General features: G+C 40.8%; 2 protein-coding genes across 5 annotated transcripts in view; both read left to right on the forward strand.

The window, feature by feature from the left end:
* camsap2a (calmodulin regulated spectrin-associated protein family, member 2a) overlaps positions 1 to 5,644 on the forward strand; it is a 51,090-nt gene extending 45,446 nt beyond the window's left edge. For 2 of the 4 annotated variants that reach the window (XM_030434145.1, XM_030434147.1), the window contains 4 exons: positions 100 to 172; positions 2,022 to 2,137; positions 2,573 to 2,691; positions 3,106 to 5,644. In XM_030434145.1, the coding sequence (XP_030290005.1) occupies positions 100 to 172; positions 2,022 to 2,137; positions 2,573 to 2,691; positions 3,106 to 3,411 (614 nt within the window). In that variant the 3' untranslated portion in view covers positions 3,412 to 5,644. Of the gene's footprint in view, positions 1 to 75; positions 173 to 2,021; positions 2,138 to 2,572; positions 2,692 to 3,105 lie in introns of all 4 variants that reach the window. The other 2 variants (XM_030434146.1, XM_030434144.1) reach the window with 2 other exon arrangements.
* Positions 5,645 to 7,674: 2,030 nt separating this feature from the next.
* LOC115591811 (WD repeat-containing protein 47-like) lies at positions 7,675 to 20,967 on the forward strand. The gene is made up of 16 exons (XM_030434148.1): positions 7,675 to 7,814; positions 9,907 to 10,097; positions 10,257 to 10,340; positions 10,731 to 10,815; positions 11,133 to 11,441; positions 11,674 to 12,113; positions 13,668 to 13,764; positions 15,578 to 15,750; positions 15,853 to 16,113; positions 16,242 to 16,317; positions 16,473 to 16,630; positions 17,199 to 17,368; positions 17,511 to 17,681; positions 17,872 to 18,003; positions 18,092 to 18,310; positions 18,445 to 20,967. The coding sequence occupies exons 2-16, from the start codon at positions 9,940 to 9,942 to the stop codon at positions 18,585 to 18,587; spliced, it is 2,676 nt and encodes an 891-aa protein (XP_030290008.1). The 5' UTR covers positions 7,675 to 7,814; positions 9,907 to 9,939; the 3' UTR covers positions 18,588 to 20,967.
* The last annotated feature ends 1,754 nt before the right edge of the window (positions 20,968 to 22,721 follow it).

The raw sequence follows: 22,721 nt of genomic DNA on the forward strand, positions 1-22,721 counted from the left end.
CAGCCGTGTGTTGTTGTTTAACATCGTGTCTGTGTAACTGTGTCGTGCTGTGCCGCATCTCGTCCTCATATCTAGGTTCACGCCAACGTGTCTTCTCAGTCTCCAGCTTGTCCCTCGCTTCCCTCAACCTGGGAGACAGCGACAGTGTTCACTCTGACAAGAGATCGCCAAGGTGAGATGTTTTTACAAGTTTATAACTAACTGCTGTTGAAATGCTATAAAAAAAAAAGTTTCAGTGTAGCTTTTAAACTTAAATTGAAGTTTGATGTTTCCTGCGATCTAAGGAATATAGTAGTGGAGTATGTTTGGTAAAACATGATAATTGTGAAAACCGCTTTACATCCATGCCAGTTTGTAGGCGATGGGAGTCCAAAAATCTGAAAATCTTGAAGTCCTAACACAAAAAAGAAATCAGACTCAGACACTATGCTAATGTAGGGAATAATTCATTTTAACCTTGTTCACTTGATCTGAGAATTACAGTTACTAAGCCGCTGTAAATGAGCATTAAATCCATGCATAATATATAAACCAAATGCAGGTTGAATTCTCGAGAAAGACAGATTACAGAGGTGTAGCAGAAGGTATTTTTCCTTTATAGCTGAGGAAAAAGCCTCTTTCACATTACTGGATGGGGTGTTGCCAGACATAAATTTGGCTGGCTATACACAATAAGATAACATTGTCACAACATTACATGTCAAGCCTGAAAACATCTGACAAAATTTGACCTCGAAGGGAATTTTTAACAAACATCATTCCTGAATATGGAATAACAAAATTATGTGATGTTTTCTGACACTTTTTTTTTTTTTTGAGTCAAGCTCCTCAGACTAACTCCAGTTCTCAGGTCTAACATTTCTCCTGTATTCTTCTATCCTCCTTCTTTTTTATACTTTCTTTCCTGCTGTTTCACACATGTCAGAAGTGCTAGTTTAGCCTCTGGCAGTCTCTTCTACTTTCTGAGCTCTCCTAAATTGAGAAGGAGAAGGTTAGTTTCTGCTTGAGGTGCTTCACGCTGCCCTGGGCCCAATCCTGCACTGAAACCCTGCCCCCACACTGGGCTTTATTAGACTGATCGAGCACTTTAAGGAAAAGCAACTTATTTCCTTATGATTAACTCCAAAGCACTTGAATAACGCTACGCTTTGAACAGCATCGCCTTCACAAAATAATCACGTCTCTCTCTCCACTTACCTCTCTGCTGGGCCTTCCTCGCCAATTTACACGCCTGCTCTGGCTTCTTTTAAACCTGAAAAACATCAAAGCAAAATGTTTTTTGTCAGATTCGCAGTTCTGAAGAACACACTTTGCATAAATAATCCATCTTATCAAGTCATTTAACCCTATATTGTGTCTTAAAAAACTGCAAGTAAGGTATTCAGCATTGTCATTTAATGAGTAGAGTTGTAATAAGTTGTTCATGAAACATGTGAAGATAATCTAAATTAGATTTAAATATCCTATACAAAAATGACTTGGTAACGTGGTCAGTTTTCCAAACGAGCATTACAAGCAAGTGTGGCTTTAGTTGCTCTCACTGTCCATTTGCCGTGCTCATTGATTTCCACTTAATTACAGAGGCAGAACAGCATATTTTATAATCCCAGTAGAATAAGCATAATTCACTCTGCATATTTAAAAATCACTTGTTTATTAAATAGATTGCTGCACTGTAAATCACTGACCTCTTTTATTGACCTTAAACGCACCAGACTGCCTCACATCTCTGCACTCACTGCCTGTGCTTGCAAGCTTTGCTTCTTCACTAGTTACTGTGAATGTACAACAGACACTCGAACTGTGCGTTGAAACAGTACACACAGTTTCCTCCGGAGTAAAGGATAAATCTATACAAGCATGTTGTCGACAGGGTGAGAAAATGACCCCAGCCACCAGCCACCAAGTTCTGGAGATGACATTGACATTTTCCTGCCCTGCCTACAATATAATTTGCTGAGTGTTCAGAAACAGCACCAATGCAGAAAGGTGATCTGATACTGTGTGCGTGTGTGTTGTAGGCCAGATTCTGCGGATGGCTTCCTGTCCCCAAGTCGCTCCAGCAGCAGGAATGGAGAGAAGGACTGGGAAAATGGATCCACAACCTCCTCTGTTACATCTAACACAGAGTACACTGGTAGGTTTTCAATGCAAAAGTTCAAACTAGTTTTCAATTTAAGATTCAGGTCAGGCTAGATACACTATATTGCACAATGTATTTGCTCACCTTATGGAGTGTAAACATGTTTCTGACCAAAAGTAAATGGTAAGAAGAGCTGATGTTATGGAATAACAACAGGGTTGTTTTTGTATCCAGTGCATCTAATATTCTAATATTGAAGGACAGTGTTTTTTCAGTCTTTTTGATACGGTAATTAGTTTTTGTCCAAACTTAAGTTGTAATCTAAATGCATGCATTTATAGCTTGCATCCCCGAAAATCTTCATACACGATTCATCAAAAGAAAGAGTAAAAAATAAGGAGGGAACGAGTCTTTTCTTTGATATAACTGGGGGAGTTGCCATGACAACAGTCTCATCCTGATGTTGTTTTCCCCTCTGTTCTCATTCAGGACCGAAGCTATACAAGGAGCCCAGTGCCAAATCTAACAAGCACATCATCCAGAATGCTCTGGCCCACTGCTGCCTCGCTGGCAAGGTTAATGAGGGGCAAAAGAACAAGATCCTGGAGGTAACAGCACATAGCTTAACCCTACACCACATACTTTCAACAGTGTGGATAAAAAAAACTGTCATCTCTCTTTCTGTCTGTTTTACACCTATGAAATAAAGCCACAAAAAAGACACATGGTATGGTTAAAGAAAACAGATGTATGTATCATCATTATTGTGCCAGATATTACAATTTCGATATGAACCACGATTATTGAGAATGATTCATTAATTTTAACTGAAAAAAATGATTGAAATCATGTTGATGTGACATTCAGAATTACTAACACGTAATATAAATTATGCTGAATTTATCAAGACAACAGGTACAAATTTAGCTTTTGAGGTAACATCAATGAGGGAACAGGAACATTCTGAATAAGAACAAGTTTCTCTGGTCACCTATTGACCTTTTCTCCCCTGACCTTAACAGGAAATGGAAAAATCAGAAGCCAACAACTTCTTGGTTTTGTTCCGAGATGCTGGCTGCCAGTTCCGCTCCCTCTACACGTACTGCACCGAGACAGAGGAGATCAACAAGCTGACAGGCTTCGGCCCCAAAAGCATCACACGCAAGATGATCGACGGCCTCTACAAATACAACTCAGACAAGAAGCAGTTCAGTCAGATACCAGCCAAGACCATGTCGGCCAGTGTGGACGCGGTGACGATCCACAACCATCTCTGGCAAACCAAGAAGCCAGCCACCCCTAAAAAAGTAGTGCCTGCACAGTCCTAATGGAACTCGATACCCTGAACTTCACCATCTCCCTCAAATGAAACATACCCATTTCAATTTGCACTTCACTGTACATATCCATGAAGATTCAAGCACCTGCAATGCCAGTTAGATTGAATGCATATTTGTCTACTTCATGTTTGTTCGTTTTTCCTCTCCATTGCATTCCTATCCTTTGTTCTCCTGTTTACTCTGGACTGGATAGGATAGGACTCAAAGATTATGAACAACTGGAATGTATGCCACTGTAAAGGAATGATGTGAATGCTTCTCACTCCTGTGTTTTTAGAGATTGTCATGTTTGAGTCAGTTTACGAAGGCTTGTGTTTGAGTGTCGGTTTTTCGTTCCCAATGTGCCAAACGTCAAAAAAGAGACAGTATGAATGCCAGGAAATTTTATTGGGTACACTGAAGCACTGAATGTTTTTAATTCATGTACAGATTGATTTGTGTTTGCATTATCCTGTTGATGTGTGGCCTTATGCACATTTTGTTTTAGCGTGTGAGTGCAATGAGGTGATTGTAAAACATACAGATGGGGGTTTTTGTATTTGGAAGAACAATTTTTCTTCATCTCTGTGGGTGAAACAGTTTGTATATTAAGGTACGTTAAAACCACAAAGGGCCAAAAAATGAATTGCATACAGCTAGTGACAGCCACACAGTACATGTGTGTTCAGCTCAACAAAGCCAAGCGGTTTCAGCTTTTTCCGAACAATTTTTGAGGAGGTGATTTTAAAGAATGCAGGACGTTACTCTAGATCACTGGTTCTCAACCTGTGGGTCAGGATACCTGCAGACAATTAGAGCTGTAATGTTCGATGTGTGTTAAAATATATTTCAAATACTCAAATATGCTGTCCTGTTTGTAGTTGCTGTCAAATTCCGTTGTCTTGCAATATATAGAAGTAGTTGCAACCTCCAGAAGTATTCCAATAATTAGGTAGGAGTGACAGTGAAAATAAAAATCATCCCTTGGGGATTAAAGTTACATTTATCCACAAGGAGGCATTGCTTCAGCCAAAATGGTTGAGAGCCAGTGTTGTAGATCACATTGCTGCTTGTTCTCAGAAGATCTGTGAACAAATGGAACAGCTCAGTATTATTTTATTTTGAAATGCTGCCAACTGCACCGTGTAGTAACTTTGCAGTATATTAATATGAAGTACGATGACACTCACACCCACTGGTATCAGGAATATGTCTGAATTCCAAAACACCTAAGAAGGATTTATCTTCATATCAATATCAGGAAATTTAAATGAAATTGTTGTACTGGAACTTTTTTAACAGTACTATAAATTGTTCGGATTCACACTTGGCCTACTCATTTTCACAGTCTGCACTTATAATACTCTAAGGCACTTTTGGTAAAAGCATCCACCACACACCATGTGCAGTAAACATAGCACATAAACAGTTTAGATTGCTGATTAGTTAGAAATTAATTGTTCTGAAGAAAGCCAGTCATACATCACTGCGAGTATTCCCCGATTCATTAAACAGCCACACTGTCATTGTTGTCGTGTCTGCTCGTACATAAAACAAATGTATGTTGATCCAAATTAGATTACATTATGTGACGCATTAGCAGCATATTTGTCTGTTGCCTTTAGATGCAACATGACCTAAATAGGCCAGAAATACAGTAATTGTGTTACATTTCTGTTATATTTTTCTCTTGATAGCATAATCAATTTCGCAAAGTAATACAAGGCAAAATACAGCAGATCTTTGTTGCTGCATACGGGTAGAGACTCGCCTCAGAGTTTCATTGGTGTCAGTATTATGTTCCTTTTGCCACCAAATGTCAAATCAAAACCATTTGCAGGTACGATTTCCAACAAAAGCAACGTCTACTAACATGGTGCTTTGTTTTCAATCGGGGTGGGGATATTTATGACCAAAAGAGAGCATGTACATGTCTTTGAAAATGTAATCTAGTATGACAGAGTGAAGAAGTGTTTCTCTGTTGTTTATTGAAAGGATTTGTCCACAGAAGCTCTGTCCACCTGCTTCGGGCTGCTCAAGGCCAAGGTAAATGATTATTTAAACTGTAATGATGCTGTACAGTGTGTTCATGTGAGCTCATACCTATTCACTATGATGACTTTGTTTTGTTTGTCAACGCTGTGCTGTCATTCGACATATTGCTGAACATGTAGTTTCATTTTTGTTGTTTTGTTTTTTTTTTCTTTTTTTGCATTAATTAAAACTAAGCATGGCCTCAGCATTAATGTGGTTTTAATTATAAAACAGAATGTCTGTTTTAGGGTACATCAATCAACAAGTCAGGAGGGTTCATACTATTTGTATCATTTTATTTTTTATGGATTTATAGATATTACTTGTCATGTCTTTCACTGTGCAACATGTACGGATATATTAGTCTTATTTATTTGCTATTTAAGCAGTATTCATACAAAAACTGTTAAAAAATACTGTTAAAAGTAAAAGTTCCACGTTGAAAATGTTAGTAAAATAATAAGCAGACAAATGTACTTAAGTGTAAAAAGGAAAAGCATTTCATTCAAAAAAATGTCCTCTGTAGCTGTTATACATATATATTTATAGGACTGTAATTGATGATTATATTCATTATGGGTTTATCTACTGATTTTCTCCATTAACTTCAGAAATACACAGACCACAAAGTGACACTTTCAAAATGCAAACTTTTGTCCAGCAACAGTCCTTCAAATTCCAGTTGTCTCACCTTTAATTGTTGGCCTTTAGCTTTAACTGGCAACAGAAAAGCTTTCTGCTCCAACATATCGTCATGAAGTAAATGCTGATTGCACACTGTAATGGATGGTGAATAATGAAGCCATCAGCATTTACACTGGTTCTCTGTAAACCTCGCTGTCACTACACACAGTTCAGTCTGCGACCAGGCAGGCATCCTCACACAGAAAAAGAAAAGTGGCTACACCTTTCTTTTATATATTAAAGCGAAACTCTCGCCAAAAACCAACCGAGGCTTTATTTGGGATTGAATATGAGTCAAACCTTCGTGTGAAAGCATAATTACGACGAAAGAGGCACTTTTAAGATTTACCGTAGTTTCGGTTTTGGGCACGTTAATTTTGAACGGGAGTGCATGGGGCAAGACATGCTAGCATCAAAATCGCTATTTTTAGAACACTAAGAAGGCTCGACACAACATGAAACTTTGCACGTAGCATCACTAAGGTCTCTACTCATGGACAAGAGCATTGAGAACATTGTTTGTGTACACAGAGTCTATGAAAAAGAAGGTTTTTGAACTACTCACGTTAGCTGCGAGCAAAGTTTCATGTTGTGTCGAGCCTTCTTAGTGTTCTAAAAATAGCGATTTTGATGCTAGCATGTCTTGCCCCATGCACTCCCGTTCAAAATTAACGTGCCCAAAACCGAAACTACGGTAAATCTTAAAAGTGCCTCTTTCGTCATAATTATGCTTTCACACTAAGGTTTGACTCATATTCAATCCCAAATAAAGCCTCGGTTGCTTTTTGGCGAGAGTTTCGCTTTAAGGGATTCAATAAACTGAAGTTTTGTCCTGTGTTATTTGCTTCCCGAGGAAAACAAAATGGTCTAGTTGTCTTGGTAACAGTGAAAACAATGAAATACATGTTTTGTGTACAAAAATCTCCGTTTGTATAGAGCTAACTAAAGATGTCAAATGGCTTTGCATAATATTATAATGCTATTTTCGAATTACATTTTCATTTTCAAGATTACAGCACATTCTTAACAAAATCCTCTGTGGGCCTCTATTTTTAAATGTAGTGGAGCACAAAGTACATTAGAAAGTGCCATAAAAAGACAAGACCACTCCTTACCTGGTTCCACCACTGCCAATATGTAATTATCATCTGGCACTTGTGGATACGAATCCAGACCTTCTGAGATGTTTTCTGGTGATTCTGCCTGACCTGAATTCACTGTGGTTTGGTTTGTTCATCAGCTAGCTAGATGCTAACGTTCGAGTTAACGTAAATACTGTGTGCACTAGCACAGCTTAAATCATTCACCAAACCACCAGAAACAAACAAAAAAAATAAATAAAACAAACAAAAAAACAACAACACATGAGCCATTTTTGTTTTATCGGCAAATGTTTTCTTGCTTTTATTTACCCTCCACATTTGAAAGTAGTTGCTCGGGCTGCGATGTGACCTGACGTCAGGTGTGAGCGCGGGGCGTCATCGCTACAGTTGATTGGTGGTTTGCGGCTGCGTCCGTCCGCATGGCAACCGCGAGCTGTGTACAAGGCAGCAGGCAGAGCTTTCTAGAGGGAGACGCCGTCTGGGACTTTACAACATCCAAACACACCCGTCCCTTGTCCTCCACCTCCTACTGGTAGATATCGTTGACTGCGGACGGGTTTGATGCGGCGGGTCGCGTGCTCGGACTGACAGGTGAGGAGCTGGCGCGGATTGACGGTGGCGTGTTAGCCTGCGCCGCCGGTGTTGTCTTTAATAACGCTACCCTCCTGCACGGTGGAGGAGGAGGAGGAGGGGGAGTGAATGACATTGTTAGCGTCCGATTCTGTGGACCAAGTGAACAAGGTGTGTCTGTGTGTAAATGTGTGTGTGCGTGTGTGTGTGAGCGCAAATAAAAGTGCTGAGGCTGACAGGTTTGGGCCGCAGACCTGCTGCCGCTGTCACATCCAGAACCGGGGTGTTGGATGTTGTCCGTTGTACGTGCGTGCGCCGTGCGGCCAGGAGCAGGGCGGTGTCACCGGCTGCTCTGCCTCCAGCACAGACACCCGGAGGCATCGCTGCATAGCACTTACATACACACACAGCAGGATCATGCAAAATGAAAGACCTCTCTCTTCATGTCTTGGTGTAGCAAGCCTATGTGATGTTGATGTGATTAACCATTTATAGCCCGACGCAAAAAAAAAAAAAAAAGAGCTGCCCACTAAGATAAAGATGCTCTAACTGGATGTTATTGTGCAAGTAAGGTTATCTAAAATGTTTACTGCAGCCTAGATTAGACACTGCATGTCCTCAGGAGATTGTTCCCTCCTTAAACCATATTGTTCAGCTAAGTTTGAATATAAAGTGCTAAAGGAGTGGAAGAGAGCACACCAGGAGCCATTGTTGATACTAAAGTACATTTTAAAAATCAGGTCAGTGTTGTTACTGAGCAGCGACACACTAGAAAACTGCAGGAATATTTGTTGTAACTGGTCCTTTAACCAAGTGGGCATCAGTGTGGAGTAGAAGCCTGCATCTGTGGCCATTTGTCTGTTTACGTCGTTAACATCGATCTGTGAGTCCTCTGCTCTCATTTCACACACATCTCTATCCGCACAGTGACAGATAACGCTGTCTATTGAGTGCTGTACTTTATCAAAACATTTAAGCAACAGATGACTTGCTTACAATGTTTCCTAAATCAAATGATAAGAAGGGATGCACGATAAAAAACCCAGCGCTTCAACAATTACAGCTGATTATTCCCAAAATGAACATTTCCTGCCGATATGTCAGGCCGATAAAGTGAGGCCTTAACTGTGAGCACACAACGTGAACCGTTGACCATAAAGTTTTCGTATTTTAAAACATTGTATGTCGTCTAGGTATAGTGTTGTGTTGATTCCGCTACAGGAAATACTTTTTTCTCCACTACAGGTACCGACTTGATGTTCTGTGCAGATAGGTGGGGAAAGAAAAATCTGTTTATATATTAGTATCGGCATCAACAATTTGGTAAATATCAGCATATCCGATATGGACAGAATCCAATATCCTGCGTCCCTGAAAGAAGCTAATGATACTTACCTTTTATGTAATTTGTCAGCATAACATCTTAAAAAAACTTAGTCTTTAAGTCATGCCAAATTTCTCACATTTGAAAATGATTGTCTTTAAACAAATAACAATGACACTAAACACCTACCCAATCTTTCTTGTGTCAGCAAGTCAGTTTAATCTTTGTTTTTGGGCGTAACATCAAGGACTGTAATGGAACGAGGTAGCATTTACCCAAAGTTTTGGATTTATATGGTATTTTTAAAGCCTGACCAATACTGGATTTTTGGGGGCCACTGCCAGTACTGATGTTAGCAAGTAATTCATTCTGATATATATGTGAGCAGCGGTAAATTTTTTTTTTTAACATATATTCTACTTTTTTTTTGTGATTCTTGAAAGGTGGTTGTCAAACACCGTGACAAAGAAACATTGGTGAGTGAGGCAGGATATTTTATAGCCTAACGATAAACTTTAGAGTCTAAAATTACATCATACACTGAGACTTTAACAACTCTAAATTACATTATTACATTATGTTATGTACAAAAGAAAAGTTTTCATATTGGTGCTTATCAGACAACATATACACCGATACGATATATCTGTGATGGGCCTATGTCGGCCGATAATGTTGGCTGACTGATGGATCGGTCAGGTTCCTATTATTTTTAGGATGAAACTCATTCAGAACCTTTTGCGTTATTTCTTCATGTCCATCTCCTCTTCCCTCCTGTCTGTACTCCAGCCAGCTGTAAGCTGCCACCGCAGACCTGTAATCATGACAGCAGACGAGACCATAAGCCTCAAGGAGGCGGAGGTGATCAAGCTGATGCTGGACTTCCTGAACTCCAGGAAGCTGCACATCAGCATGCTGGCTTTAGAGAAGGAGAGCGGCGTCATCAATGGACTCTACTCTGATGACATGCTCTTTCTCAGGTAGGAGAAGACCAACAGTGTCCTGAAAGGGAGGATTAGACTGTCAGTTTTGTAGCAGTGTGAGACATATTTGTTTCAGATCACTGGGGTTCACTGCACCACTGTGATATGAACAGGGTTTTTAGAGGCCCTCCTAAATTGTTAATTTGCTTTAAACAGGCAGCTCATTCTGGACGGCCAGTGGGAGGAGGTGATGCAGTTCATTCAACCTCTGGAAGGAATGGAGAAGTTTGACAAGAAAAGGTGAAAGAATTGATACAGTCAACCATTTTAACTGGATGTCTTTCAATCTAAATGCAACGGACATGTTTAAAGGTTCTGTATACAACATTTACTGCCACTAGGTTTCAAGTATAGTATCAAGTACAATATTTATGATGTTTCCCTTCAGTGGTAACACAGTGGGCCAGTAATGCTGGTAGCCTTAGAAGCTAAATTAGGTCAAATCCCAGTAATGTTACTGACAGCCTCTGCTCCTTACCAACCACAAAACACTCAACATGAATAAATAACATTTTATCTCAGTTGTTCTACCTAATTAAATAAGTTTAATTTATTAAGATATTTTAACACGACTTCATCAATTCATGTCCTGTGAAGTATATTTCGTAATACTGAGCTTTTTGTTTCCAGGTTCCGCTACATCGTTCTGAAGCAGAAGTTTCTGGAAGCTCTCTGTGTGAATAACGCCATGTCTGCTGCTGAAGACCCACAAAACGTACGTGAGCACAGCGACAGAGTTTAACTTTATTTAGTTTTGTTCCTAAAAATACTGTTTACATACAACTGCAATTAGATAGCCAAGGCTTGAGAAAGAGAGACCCAGACACTAACCAAATAGTAATAGTAATTTAAAATATACACACTTTGTTGGCTATTAGAAAATAGTCATGAATGAATCGTTAATGAATAGGTTTTCCTAGTTTTAAACCAATTTTAGAAGGCACTCAGAATAAAAGTATGAACCTAGAAATTTGCATAATATTGGACCTTTAATAACCACATAATCCTCTCTGCATTTTCTGTCAACGTCAGCTGGAGCTCACCATGCAGGAGGCAGTCAAGTGTCTCCACAGTCTGGAGAAGTACTGCCCGACCAAGGACGACTACAGCAAGCTGTGTCTGCTCCTCACCCTGCCTCGCCTCACCCACCACGCAGAATTCAAAGACTGGAACCCGAGCACAGCGCGCGTCCACTGCTTCGAGGAAGCCTGTGCTATGGTGGCTGAGTTCATCCCTGCGGACAGGAAGCTGAGCGAGGCGGGCTTCAGGGCGAGCGGGAACCGCCTCTTCCAGCTGCTCATCAAAGGGATCCTTTATGAGTGCTGTGTCGAGTTCTGTCAGGTAACCCGGATACCAGAAACCCGAAAAATACAGTGCTGTTTAAAAGGCTCACACCTATAGCTGTCTCTCCAAACCTGTAGAGATACTCACAAATCCAATAGAAATAATTTGAATGAAAGATAACCTCTTGTTTGCTGGTACAAAACCCTTGTAGCCAATGTTTTGTAGCTACTTTATCTCATCAGTTTCAGTCATGGTCAATGGTCAAAACCTCTTTTTTTCTGTTTTCTAGAGTAAAGCAACTGGTGAGGAGATCACAGAGGGTGAGGTGTTGCTCGGCGTGGATTTGCTCTGCGGGAATGGCTGTGATGAACTGGACTTGTCGCTGCTCTCCTGGCTGCAGAACCTCTCTCCAGGTGCCTTCTCCTGCGCCTTCCAGCAAAAGACCCTCAATATCCACGTGGACCGTCTGGTGAAGCCCAGCAAGGCCGGCCACGCCGACCTACTGACCCCGCTGATCAACCGCCTTTCCCCCTGCCCCGCCTCACCCTTCCGCCAGAGGCCTCATTCAGCAGACACCTACATGTCCAGATCCCTCAACCCGGCTTTGGACGGCCTATCCCACGGTCTGGCAAACCAGGATAAGAGAGGCATGGAGGCAAACATGAAGACTGCCCTCAGTCGGAGCCTGGTGGAGAACAATGTGCATCAGCAGGATGATTCACCTGAAAGGTAAATTATTGCTACTCTCTGACAATAACCTCAGCAAATGTTACCACTGTTTTAAATAACTGAACCTGGATTTTCATTCCTGAGTTTGTTTAACTTCTCCAATGTGTACTGTTTATAATGTAGCTTGCTTTAATCAAATCAATAGAAATCCTGACAGAAATAGTTACACTTATAGTCAGCTAAATGCTGCCTTAGTTACATAAAAATACTGTAATATATGTTTTAAATATGACAAAATATTGTAATTTTATACTCATACAAATACATTATACTCAACTGATAAAAATACATTTTGACTTGACTGCTGTTTTGAAAAATGATATAGCAACCGTCTATACTAGTTTTGCCCTAACAAGAGATCAGAATCCTGAGCTGCAGTTTTCAATAGATATACCCCAGTTGTAAGATGGATGGGTTTTTTTTTCTTTTTTGGAGCTTTTTCACCAAGCTGTCTGCCTTAGCATGTACATGTGCAACCTTAGGTATTAAACCCACTGGTAGATCTTGTTGTGTCACACAATCTGTAGCTCCATTAATCCCATTAGCCCTGCTTTAACAGAGGCATACTGCCTGATCTGTCATCTCATACAGTGCTGCACAAAGCATGTTAAACGGCAGCTGACTGTTGATGGACACACTGTAATCGAAAGCCATCAACTAAGGACTCATTTTTGAAAATCATAGTTCTGAGCCAAATGATGAATTCAGGATGTAAATTAAATGTTTCCCTATGAACACTTAGGAGATTAAGGCTGAAGTGGACTGAAAAGCAGTATTTCTTTATAGCTTAAATGCCATTTTATTAGGGCTCATTTGGCCATTACTGCTGCAGCCTCAGTGTCTCCACTGTGGATAGAAGTGAGCAAAAATTGCGAGCAAAAACTACCCCTTCTTCCCTCAACTCCCCCTTCATAACTGCTTATAGACACCTAAAAAGACTCTTTGTTCTTCCTTGATCCACACGTGCTCCTTCTTCACAGACAAGGACGAGCAAGCTACAGTAAAAAGCATAATTTAGCACAGGCATGGTGTAGTAGTATATGTGTGATGAAAACAGGAAGTAAAGGAAAATGTGTTTTAATGTCCATCAGGTCATTAGAGGTGAGCTTACAGGTGTGTTTTACTCGGTTACCTTAAATATTATGGTGCACCACTGAGAGATGGGAGGAGGCAGGGCTCTGTTTCTGAGGCATCAAATGAACAGCACTGTTGTAAACTGAGCAGTTTGTCTCTCTGGCTCCACCTGCTGGATACAAAGTCAAAGCCCCACAGTCTATGATGAAGTTGGTGAGCTATGTTGTTCAGTGCAGCCAAAGGTTGAAAATGTGATGGGAGATCAGTTTTTCTTTTTTTTTTTTATAGCTTCAGTACTTTTAACACTATAGAATGTGTTTTATGTATTGTAAACATGTGGTACTTAAAATGTATCAGAGTATTGACACTTTTTGACAACCTTAGCTTTCATTTTATTGTTTTACTTCCTACTTCAATTCAAATCAAACTGAATAAAAATAATTGGATCTGAACTGACATGTAAATCTTTATTAATTTTAGAAAACACCCACAAGGGCTGGACGGACCCAAAACCACACGCACACCTCTGACCCCTGGAAAAGATGGAGGGCCCCCCTGCAGCACAGAAACCAATGAGGTAATAAGAACTGCAGACCATAAGATGTCCTTTTTGTATGTCTGTTGTTTTACATTATAGGCCTAACAGTCTCACCTTTGGTCGCTCAGGCTGAATTGGTTTCATGAACACGGTTGTCTGTCTGGTTACATGAGTCAAAGTCAGGGTGAGATTTTCAGTCTGTCTTCGCTCCGCAGTCATTACTTCAGATTTAAGAGATTTAGAATAGATTCCCCCTGAACCCTCTGAACTGCCTCCACTGCCTCATAAATCCATCCCCAATTCTCTACCACACCTGTTAAAGGGGCAACTGCTCCTTCCTGCCCCTTGTCTCAGTGAAGAAGGTGGAGGTCATGGACACTGGAGGCAAATAATCTGGTTTGATGTGCGGTCACACCCAAGATGGCCTGCTGCTTCTATCATCGCTCATCTTTATGCATCCTAGGTCCCATATAGAGGAGCAAAGTAGCTCGAGATTGGTTTGTTGGATGGCTGTGTGTGTGTGTGTGTGTGTGTGTGTGTGTGTGTGTGTGTGTGTGTGTGTGTGTGTGTGTGTGTGTGTGTGTGTGTGTGTGTATGAAAAGTGGTGAGATAGATGAAGGGGTATTGTGGACCCTCCAGATATGATGAGGTCCTTGAAAACTTTTTATGGGATGGATGATGGAGGACGAGGCCTTGGGAGTTAAAGAGTTGTCAGTAGTGGCTCTTGGGAGAGAGTTTGTCTATTCGAGTGTGTGTGTGTGTGCGTGCGTGTGTGCGTGCGTGCGTGTGTCAGGGCTGTACAAAATAGTTTGAAGCGTCATTCATAACGTTGACAGTCAAATTCTAAATCCACATTCCAATGTTTCATTCTTTCTTTTTCTACTACGTCTGTCTGAACAGGCTGTTTCTGCACAGTTGCAGATAAAGATAAGGCTACCACTAATATTATTGCTATTCAGCTATTTGTAGAATTAAATTCCATTGGTGGATGCATAGGATTATTAATGACTTGTGGGGACCAAACAGTTCCAGTAACCCTTAAGTGCTCCAGAGGAAAGTTTAGAAGTCAAAGGTTATTTTAAAAAGACAGATGTAATCGTTTCCAACATTCTCAACATGTTTCTTTATCAAGCAAGATATTCTGCTTCAGGCCATATGTCCTCTGTCAGCCTTTCAAAGCAACATTGTCACTGCGGTTAAAAAAAAGAAGAAAAAAAAAAAGAAAACGCATAAATTACATTTAAATAACCACAATGACAAAACGTCAAAACTGAAGCTGTGCCAGAAACCCCTTCTCTGTATCCAAAATAACAAAAGATCTTTTTTTGGAATGATTTAAGTACTTTACTTTCATGAAGGTATAGCCAAAATAGATCATGTTCCTGGTTTCAATCTGCATTTGCTTGGCACTTGTCACTTGATCAAGATATCATCACTTTTATATCAACAAATGCTGAGCCATATACAAAATATCACTTATTTGGTTCATTTATATTACTTAAAGGAAGTTGATTTATTAGATTTATGAGTCCCTCACTTTATTTAAATTGAGAAAGGATTTTGCATGATGATGTCATAAAATATGAAGACGGACATTTAAAGCTTTGTTCAAAAACCGCAAGAAGCTACAAAAAACATGTTATGCTTTTGCATGCAAGTGTGTCGTGGCAATAGACACTGCCAAGGGTCGAAGCAGAGACTACAGAGAGACAGTATTACAGTATACTAGTCTGTTTTACAGAGTCTGTTCAGTTAAAACAAATTCTGTTGCGCCTGTTACTTCAGAGTTCATATTTTTTGTCTGCAAAAAATGCCTCACTTTGACTCAGTGTGTACATGTGTGTTTGTCCAGCGTCTCGACTCCTCAGAGCAGATCCAGGAATATTACAGGCAGCGTCAGCGCGTGCAGCAGCATCTGGAGCAGAAGAAGCAACAGAGGCAGCTTTACCAGCAGATGCTGCTGGAGGGAGGGGTGAAGCCGCAGGACGGAGCCCAGAACAACCTCACTGAGACTTTCCTCAGCAGGTGAGGTCTAGTTGAGTCTTGTTGTGTGATTTAATGAGAGAAACGCGACCTTTGTGTTACCTCGTTGAGACAAAGATATCTTGTTTTTTTATTTTTGTGTAGATCCATTCAGAAGCTGGAGGAAATGAATGTGGGCATTGACCACAGAGGAGATGAGGTGATGACGCAACATTTTGGTCAGCAGTGGAACGGACAGACTGGGAACAACAGTACTTCTAGCCCAAGAACTACCGACACTCGCCACACCCCTGACACCGGGCCGCCTAGGGACAAGCTAGGTGGGGTGGTCAGCAGCACTCCTTTAAAGAATGGGGGCCGAGGCTTGCCCTCCCTCGGCGAGTCCCCTGTTCCTGCCCGTCAGAGGTGATAGCCTGCATAGTTCGGACTCATGTTTTCACCAAAGCATCAGCATGTTTCGTTTGTACATATTTTTTTATTGTGAAAATGTGTGAGTAATAGTGTGTGTGTGTGTGTGTGTGTTTTATTATCAGTGCTGAGAAGATCAGAGGGTCTTGTCCCACAGTCCAAGATGATTCTGGATGCTCTGCAACACGTAACTCACAAGAGGTACAGCAATTTTATATCATTTTTCACAGTTATTTTATTATGTGCTCTAAAAGTTAGCTTGTAAGGTATTTGTGTGTTTAGAAAGTCTTATGTGGAAGTACATGTGGATCATGGTTAAAAAGTGTTTTAAAGTGTTTTTTTCTGATCTTGTTCAGCCGGGGAAGTCCAAAACACAGTTTGTTAAGGTGAACCAGCTGGAGGACACACAGGCGGTGCGTGCAGTGGCCTTCCATCCCTCTGGAGCGCTCTATGCTGTCGGCTCCAACTCAAAAACCCTGAGAGTCTGTGCGTACCCCGAAACACTAACCCCCGGGTAGGAACCATACACAAGTCCAAACATTGTGATATTCTTATAGGATGATAGATTATTTATGAAAGCATACTAGACTAATCGATGATGGCTTCACAGAAAAACGTTGCTTAGGTTTCATCAAGCACAAAAAACATCGAAAGAAAGTGCCTAATTTAACTTGGAAGTGGCAGTATGGGGGCTTCAGTAAATGTACACAGTACTGACAGGGTTTATGTTATTTTTAATTTTTTTGCATGTTACTTCAAAATGCTTGAAGTACCAACATATTCTGCTGATAAAATCACATGAAGACTCATATGCTGACGCCAGTACCAGAATTTGGTGAGAAGAAGTAAAAAAAGGACATTTAAAAAAAAAAAAAGAAGAAAGAAAAAAAATCAGAAAAGCTCTAGGAATTTTCTGAGGCATTCTTTTGGAGGGATTCTTGACAATTGTTTGTACATAAAGAAGTTAGTAGTCAAAATATCTATATCTAGTTTGTAATTTCTCCCACAATTATTATCTAACTTTTTTTTAGAATTCACACTTTAATGCCCATTTCTTGGTTTGTCTGTCTTGGTTTACTCAGTGGCTCTGGTGCTGTAAAGCAGCCGGCGGTTCGCTTCAGAAGGAACAAACACCACAAGGGCTCAATCTACTGTGTAGCCTGGAGCCACTGTGGACAACTGTTGGCTACTGGCTCCAACGATAAATATGTCAAAGTCCTGCCTTTCAACGCAGACAGCTGCAATGCCACAGGTACTATTTTATATATTTTACTTAGTATGCGGTTAAGTCTGTTTTCCCAGCCACTTTCCTGAAACAGTAAAGACCTATGTTTAGATGATCACCTGTTGATGGAACTCTGTGTTTCTGCCCTGAATGTGCGCCTCTGATTCAGGCCCAGACCTGGAGTTCAGCATGCATGACGGTACCATCAGGGACTTGGCCTTCATGGAGGGCCCTGAGAGTGGAGGATCCATCTTGATCAGTGCCGGGGCTGGAGACTGTAACATCTACACAACGGACTGTCAGAGGGGACAGGGCCTTCACGCCCTGAGCGGACACACCGGTACGTTAGCAACAGCTAATGGGAAACCGTTTAGAAGAAACTAAAGCGTTTTGAAATCAGTTTGTAGACATGGTAGATCATCTACACAAATACTCCTATATAGGATTATTATTTCTAATTTATAATCACATGAAGGGGCTTGAAACTACATCAACCCAGTGCAGTAGAGTTCACCATTTTGCTTGAACAGGTCACATTCTGACTCTGTACACGTGGGGAGGATGGATGATCGCCTCCGGCTCTCAGGACAAGACAGTCCGGTTCTGGGACCTGCGGGTTCCCAGCTGTGTCCGGGTGGTAGGCACAACTCTGCACGGCTCAGGTGAGTCACATCACACACAAAGACAAAAACAAATACACTGCAGCCAATCACAGTAAACATCTCACCATTACCACTCTGTCTCACACAGGAAGTGCAGTTGCCTCGGTGGCAGTGGATCCCAGCGGCCGCCTGCTGGCCACAGGTCAGGAGGACAGCACCTGCATGTTGTATGACATCCGAGGAGGCCGCATAGTCCAGACATATCGCCCACACGGCAGCGACATTCGCTCTGTGCGCTTCTCCCCTGGAGCCCATCATCTCCTCACCGGCTCGTATGATAACAAAATCATCATCAGTGACCTTCAAGGTAGCAACATGACACAATAACTTACAGTACTGTACAGTATGTGTAGAAAAAAGATGAATCATTTGTATTCTTTTTTTTTTTTTTTGTTGAACCTAATTTATAAAATTAATTATAAAAATAATTTCTGACTCCAGGTGACCTGACGAAGCCACTCCCTCAGACAGTAGCAGGGGAGCACTTGGACAAAGTGATCCAGTGTAGGTGGCACCCGCTTGACCGGACCTTCCTCTCTTCCTCTGCAGATCGAACTGTCACTCTCTGGGCCCCAGGCCCCTGAGCTGCTCACTAGAGAACCACTGGGAAGCACAGGAGCACAGTGTCTGTCTACACACCCGCATAGGGTCACTGCTGTGTGTGTGTGTGTGTGTGTGTGTGTGTGTGTGTGGGGGTGTGCGTGTGGGTGTGCGTGTGTGTGTGTGGGAGCATACATACAGTGAGCTTAAAGCTGTTTATGTGCCACTCAGTTTAGAGTTAACTCTGTGTGTGTGTGTGTGTGTGTGTGTGTGTGTGTGAGAGAGAGAGAGATGCGCGAGTGCGTGTGTGTAATGTGCGTGTATATAAATTGTGTGACAGATGTGTTTTTGAGGTGGAAAATCTAGTCACTTTAAAGAAGATCTTGGTTGTACATGTGTGTTTGTGTTTGCGTGCAGCTTTCTACAAAAACATTAGCAGATCAAGTGAATAACAATAATCATCTTGTTGCAATGCAGTGTTCTGCTGGGAATCTTGGTCCTTTGGCCATGTCTTGTCACACAATCAACCAAACACCTTTGCAGATCAAGTCCATGGAGGACCCACCAGGGTGTTGGTGGCAGATCCTTTGAGTCCTGTGGATTGCGTGTGGAGCCTCCATGGATCTAACTTGTTCCGTGGATGCTTAATCAGATTGGGATCTGGGGAGTTTTAAGGGCCAGGTCTACATCTCGAGCTCCTTGTCATGTTCCTCAGGGCCAATCCCTGAGCAGAACCGCTGCTGCAGAGAGTACTTGGGTGGGTGGTGCGTGTCAAATCGCGTCCACATGAATCCAGGACCCATGACTTCCCAGCAGAACATTGCATTATCACAAATTATCAATGTTACTCACTTCACCGGGTCACGTGATTGGTCTACATGTTTATGAGTGTGTCGGTGTGTGCGAAAGCACACGCAAGAATCTGACAATATGTGTTTGCATTTGGCTTTCCACTTTGAGTGTGATTAAAGTAAAACAAATTAAAGGGGACTAATCTGAACATTTTTAATATGCCATAAAAAGACGACACTCAGAATTTTAGTGTTAATGTTTCTATTCTGAGTTCACAAGAGGTTCAGTACCTATTTAGGTGTGTGTGTGTGTGTGTGTGTGTGCGTGTGCGTGTGCGTGTGCTCGCTTAATACCTTTCTGCTTTTGGCTTTTGCAAGTAAGCATAAAGATTAGGCCTAAAAAGATGTAGTTAGAATATAGAGATGGCTGATAATGCCTGTACTGAAGGGCACGGGTAAACTCACTGCAAGCACACCTTCACTTTAGTTTTTTCTCATGATGCCAAACTACATTTTAGTCAGCTACGGTCAGAACTCGTTACAAAACACGAAGGTCACTCACAGTAAGGATGGATGTTGGTTTCTATAGGACTCTTTATGTTGAGGAGAGAAGCCACATGTGGTTATGCATATCATAACGTGCCTTTTTGTAACATTTGTAGAGATCTTTTGGATGAGTGAATTTATGAGAGATTTATTTATTTATTTGCAGCTTTATTTTGGTATTTTCTCATATGCATCATCATCTGTACAATTCCTGTTAAAGTCACTGTAATGCAGAAAATGATCACATATTGTTATTCATGCACACATGTGTAACTTCTCCGAGTGTTTTTCCCTATGTCAGTTACTGTTGGTGAAGTGAGAGTAAATGGCGCTTTACACAAATGTTGACAATACAGTATGTTCAGGTTTGGGAACTGAAGTAATTTGTATTTGTGTCTCAGACAAATTTGGTCATTTAACTGTTGTGTTCCTGACAAACTTAGTACAACAGAAACAAGGTAATAGGTAAATGTTGGGTCTGAGGTTTTAGAACCTGTGTTTGTGGATGTAGGCAGAAGCACATTTGAAAGGATTCTTGACTCTAAAATTTAATATATTGCCAGACAGTCAATTATATCGTCCAAGTCTGACACAAAATGGCCAAAGAAGTGACGGAAAATCGAGTCAAGTCAATGGTAATGAGGCACTTTAAAGACTGTTGGAATGCACAAATGACAAATCTGGTTATATCTTTAACTTTTATAAAAAAACTGATCTGATTTTATCCTCACTTTGTCTGTCACCTCTGCGGTAACTTGATGGATGTTAGTGAGAAACTGCTGTGGGAAAGAATGTATGTACTGGGTTTATATTATGTGTCATGTTTTACATTATCTGTGGCTCACAGTGTGGCATATTTGGTGTCATTTTGAAACCTGTGTGGTTTTAAACAAAGTTTGTGCCCACAAATGTGTAATGACGGGACTGCCAAGAAGTCAATGGTGTTCAAACTGTTAAATTAATTAAAACAAAAAAATAGTGGCTGTCTGATATCACATGTTGTTACTGCTTTTGAATAAAAAAAGTTATTTTTAAGTTACACTGTAAGTTAACCGATGGAATAAAGATACAAAGTGCCATCACACTGCTCTATAATGTGTTGGGTCATTATGTGTGTTTGTTTGTTTTTTTTTGTCCAATAGAATGCCGAAATTAAACGATGTGTACCCAAAAACAAAAGTCAGTCATTACAGACGCAGCTTCATGCCAATGGAAAGTCAGATGAAGTTTCCTAATCCATAAAGCAGTTCTGGAGCTTCACAGCGTTCGTAAACAAAATGGCTCCATACTGCTTGGTTTGCGTAATCCAAATGTCCAGAAGTCCTAAAATACCACTTCATTACAGTTTTTCTCAATTGTTTACACACAAAAACTGGTACTTGAGACAAAATGACCACAACATGTAACTCATGCACCAACCCCCTGAACCAGTTCTGCTAAACTACAAGCACAATTCCTGCTTTACACTCAAAATGCAGTTCTAAAACACACCTTTTTCAAAACACTACACACAATTCTCTGCATTTGGCACAATTTTCATAAAGAAAATCTCTTGTTTTCACAAGGAACACACTGTCATTCAAAATTCTAAAGCTAATTGTCCTACTATGCGTACTGACATCACAACACACTCATTCCACCAGATCAGCTCAGGTACGTTGTCATTTGGGACAACGCAAGTTTCCACTGAGCTGCTCTGGTTCGCAAGTGGTTCACTGCCCACCCACGCTTTATCTGCCTCCATATTCTCCATTCCTCAATCCTATTGAGAATTTTTTTTCTGCCTTGGGATGGAAAGTGTATGACCGAAATCCACAAATGCATATACCCCTTCTCCAACCTATGGAAGACGCATGTGGATATATAGCAGTTGGTGCTTTTCATGGCTGGATTCGCCATGCTAAGCGATGTTTCTCTTGCTGCTTGGCCAGGGAAAACATTGCTTGTGATGTGGATGAGGTGCTGTGGCCAGACCGAAACAGAGGATAGCAGGCTGCACAGTTTTTTTTTTGTTGTTTTTTTTTTTTTTTACTGTAACTGTGTTCAGTAAATTCTTCTGTTGTTTTGTATGTAGACCGTATATTGTCGTATATGCAACTTTGTGTTGGTTGAGATGTACACTGTGTACATTGTTTTGTGGGAAAAATAAAATATATCTGTTACCGTGTATCTGTGTGTTCTGAGTATAAAAACAATATTCTCAAATATTTTACAACACACTGATGTATGTACTGACTGTAGTAAGTGTAACTGAACAAAAAGGGCCTAAGTCAATATGATGAATGAAGAAGAAGTGTTGTCCATTCATCATAGTGTTTTACACTGAGCACATCAGTGTTCAACTGGTTCTTATAAATGTCTATTCATTTGATGGTTTGTGTGTGTCATTTGAAAACAAAATACCATTTTGAGAAGAAATAACATTGTTTTGAATGTAAAGTTTCATTTTGCAGGAGAATTGAGGGGTTTTGCCCACTGTGTGTGATTTTTGATTTGTGTGTAGAGTTCTGAGAGTATGAGACATGCTTTGAGAAAATGTGTGTAAACAATCGAGAAAAACTGTAACAACCCTGATACATAGTCGACTAACATGTATAGCTTATAGGCTCTAGCTTCAGCTTAACAAAGGGTGTAAATAACGTCTTTTCAACTTAATTTTGAATCTCAGGGCTTCCAGACACTTAGATTATTTTAGACGAGCTGTATGGAGCCATTTCCAGTTGTTTTAAAACAAGCCCCCATCTACCGCAGTTGTTCAGGAGAATGCTGCAAAGCCCCAGAAATGTTTTGGGGACAAGGAAACTCCACCTTTCCATCAGCACGAGAATGACTGGGGAAGTG

Source organism: Sparus aurata, chromosome 11 (genome assembly GCF_900880675.1).
Source record: "Sparus aurata chromosome 11, fSpaAur1.1, whole genome shotgun sequence".
Lineage (NCBI taxonomy): Eukaryota > Metazoa > Chordata > Actinopteri > Spariformes > Sparidae > Sparus > Sparus aurata.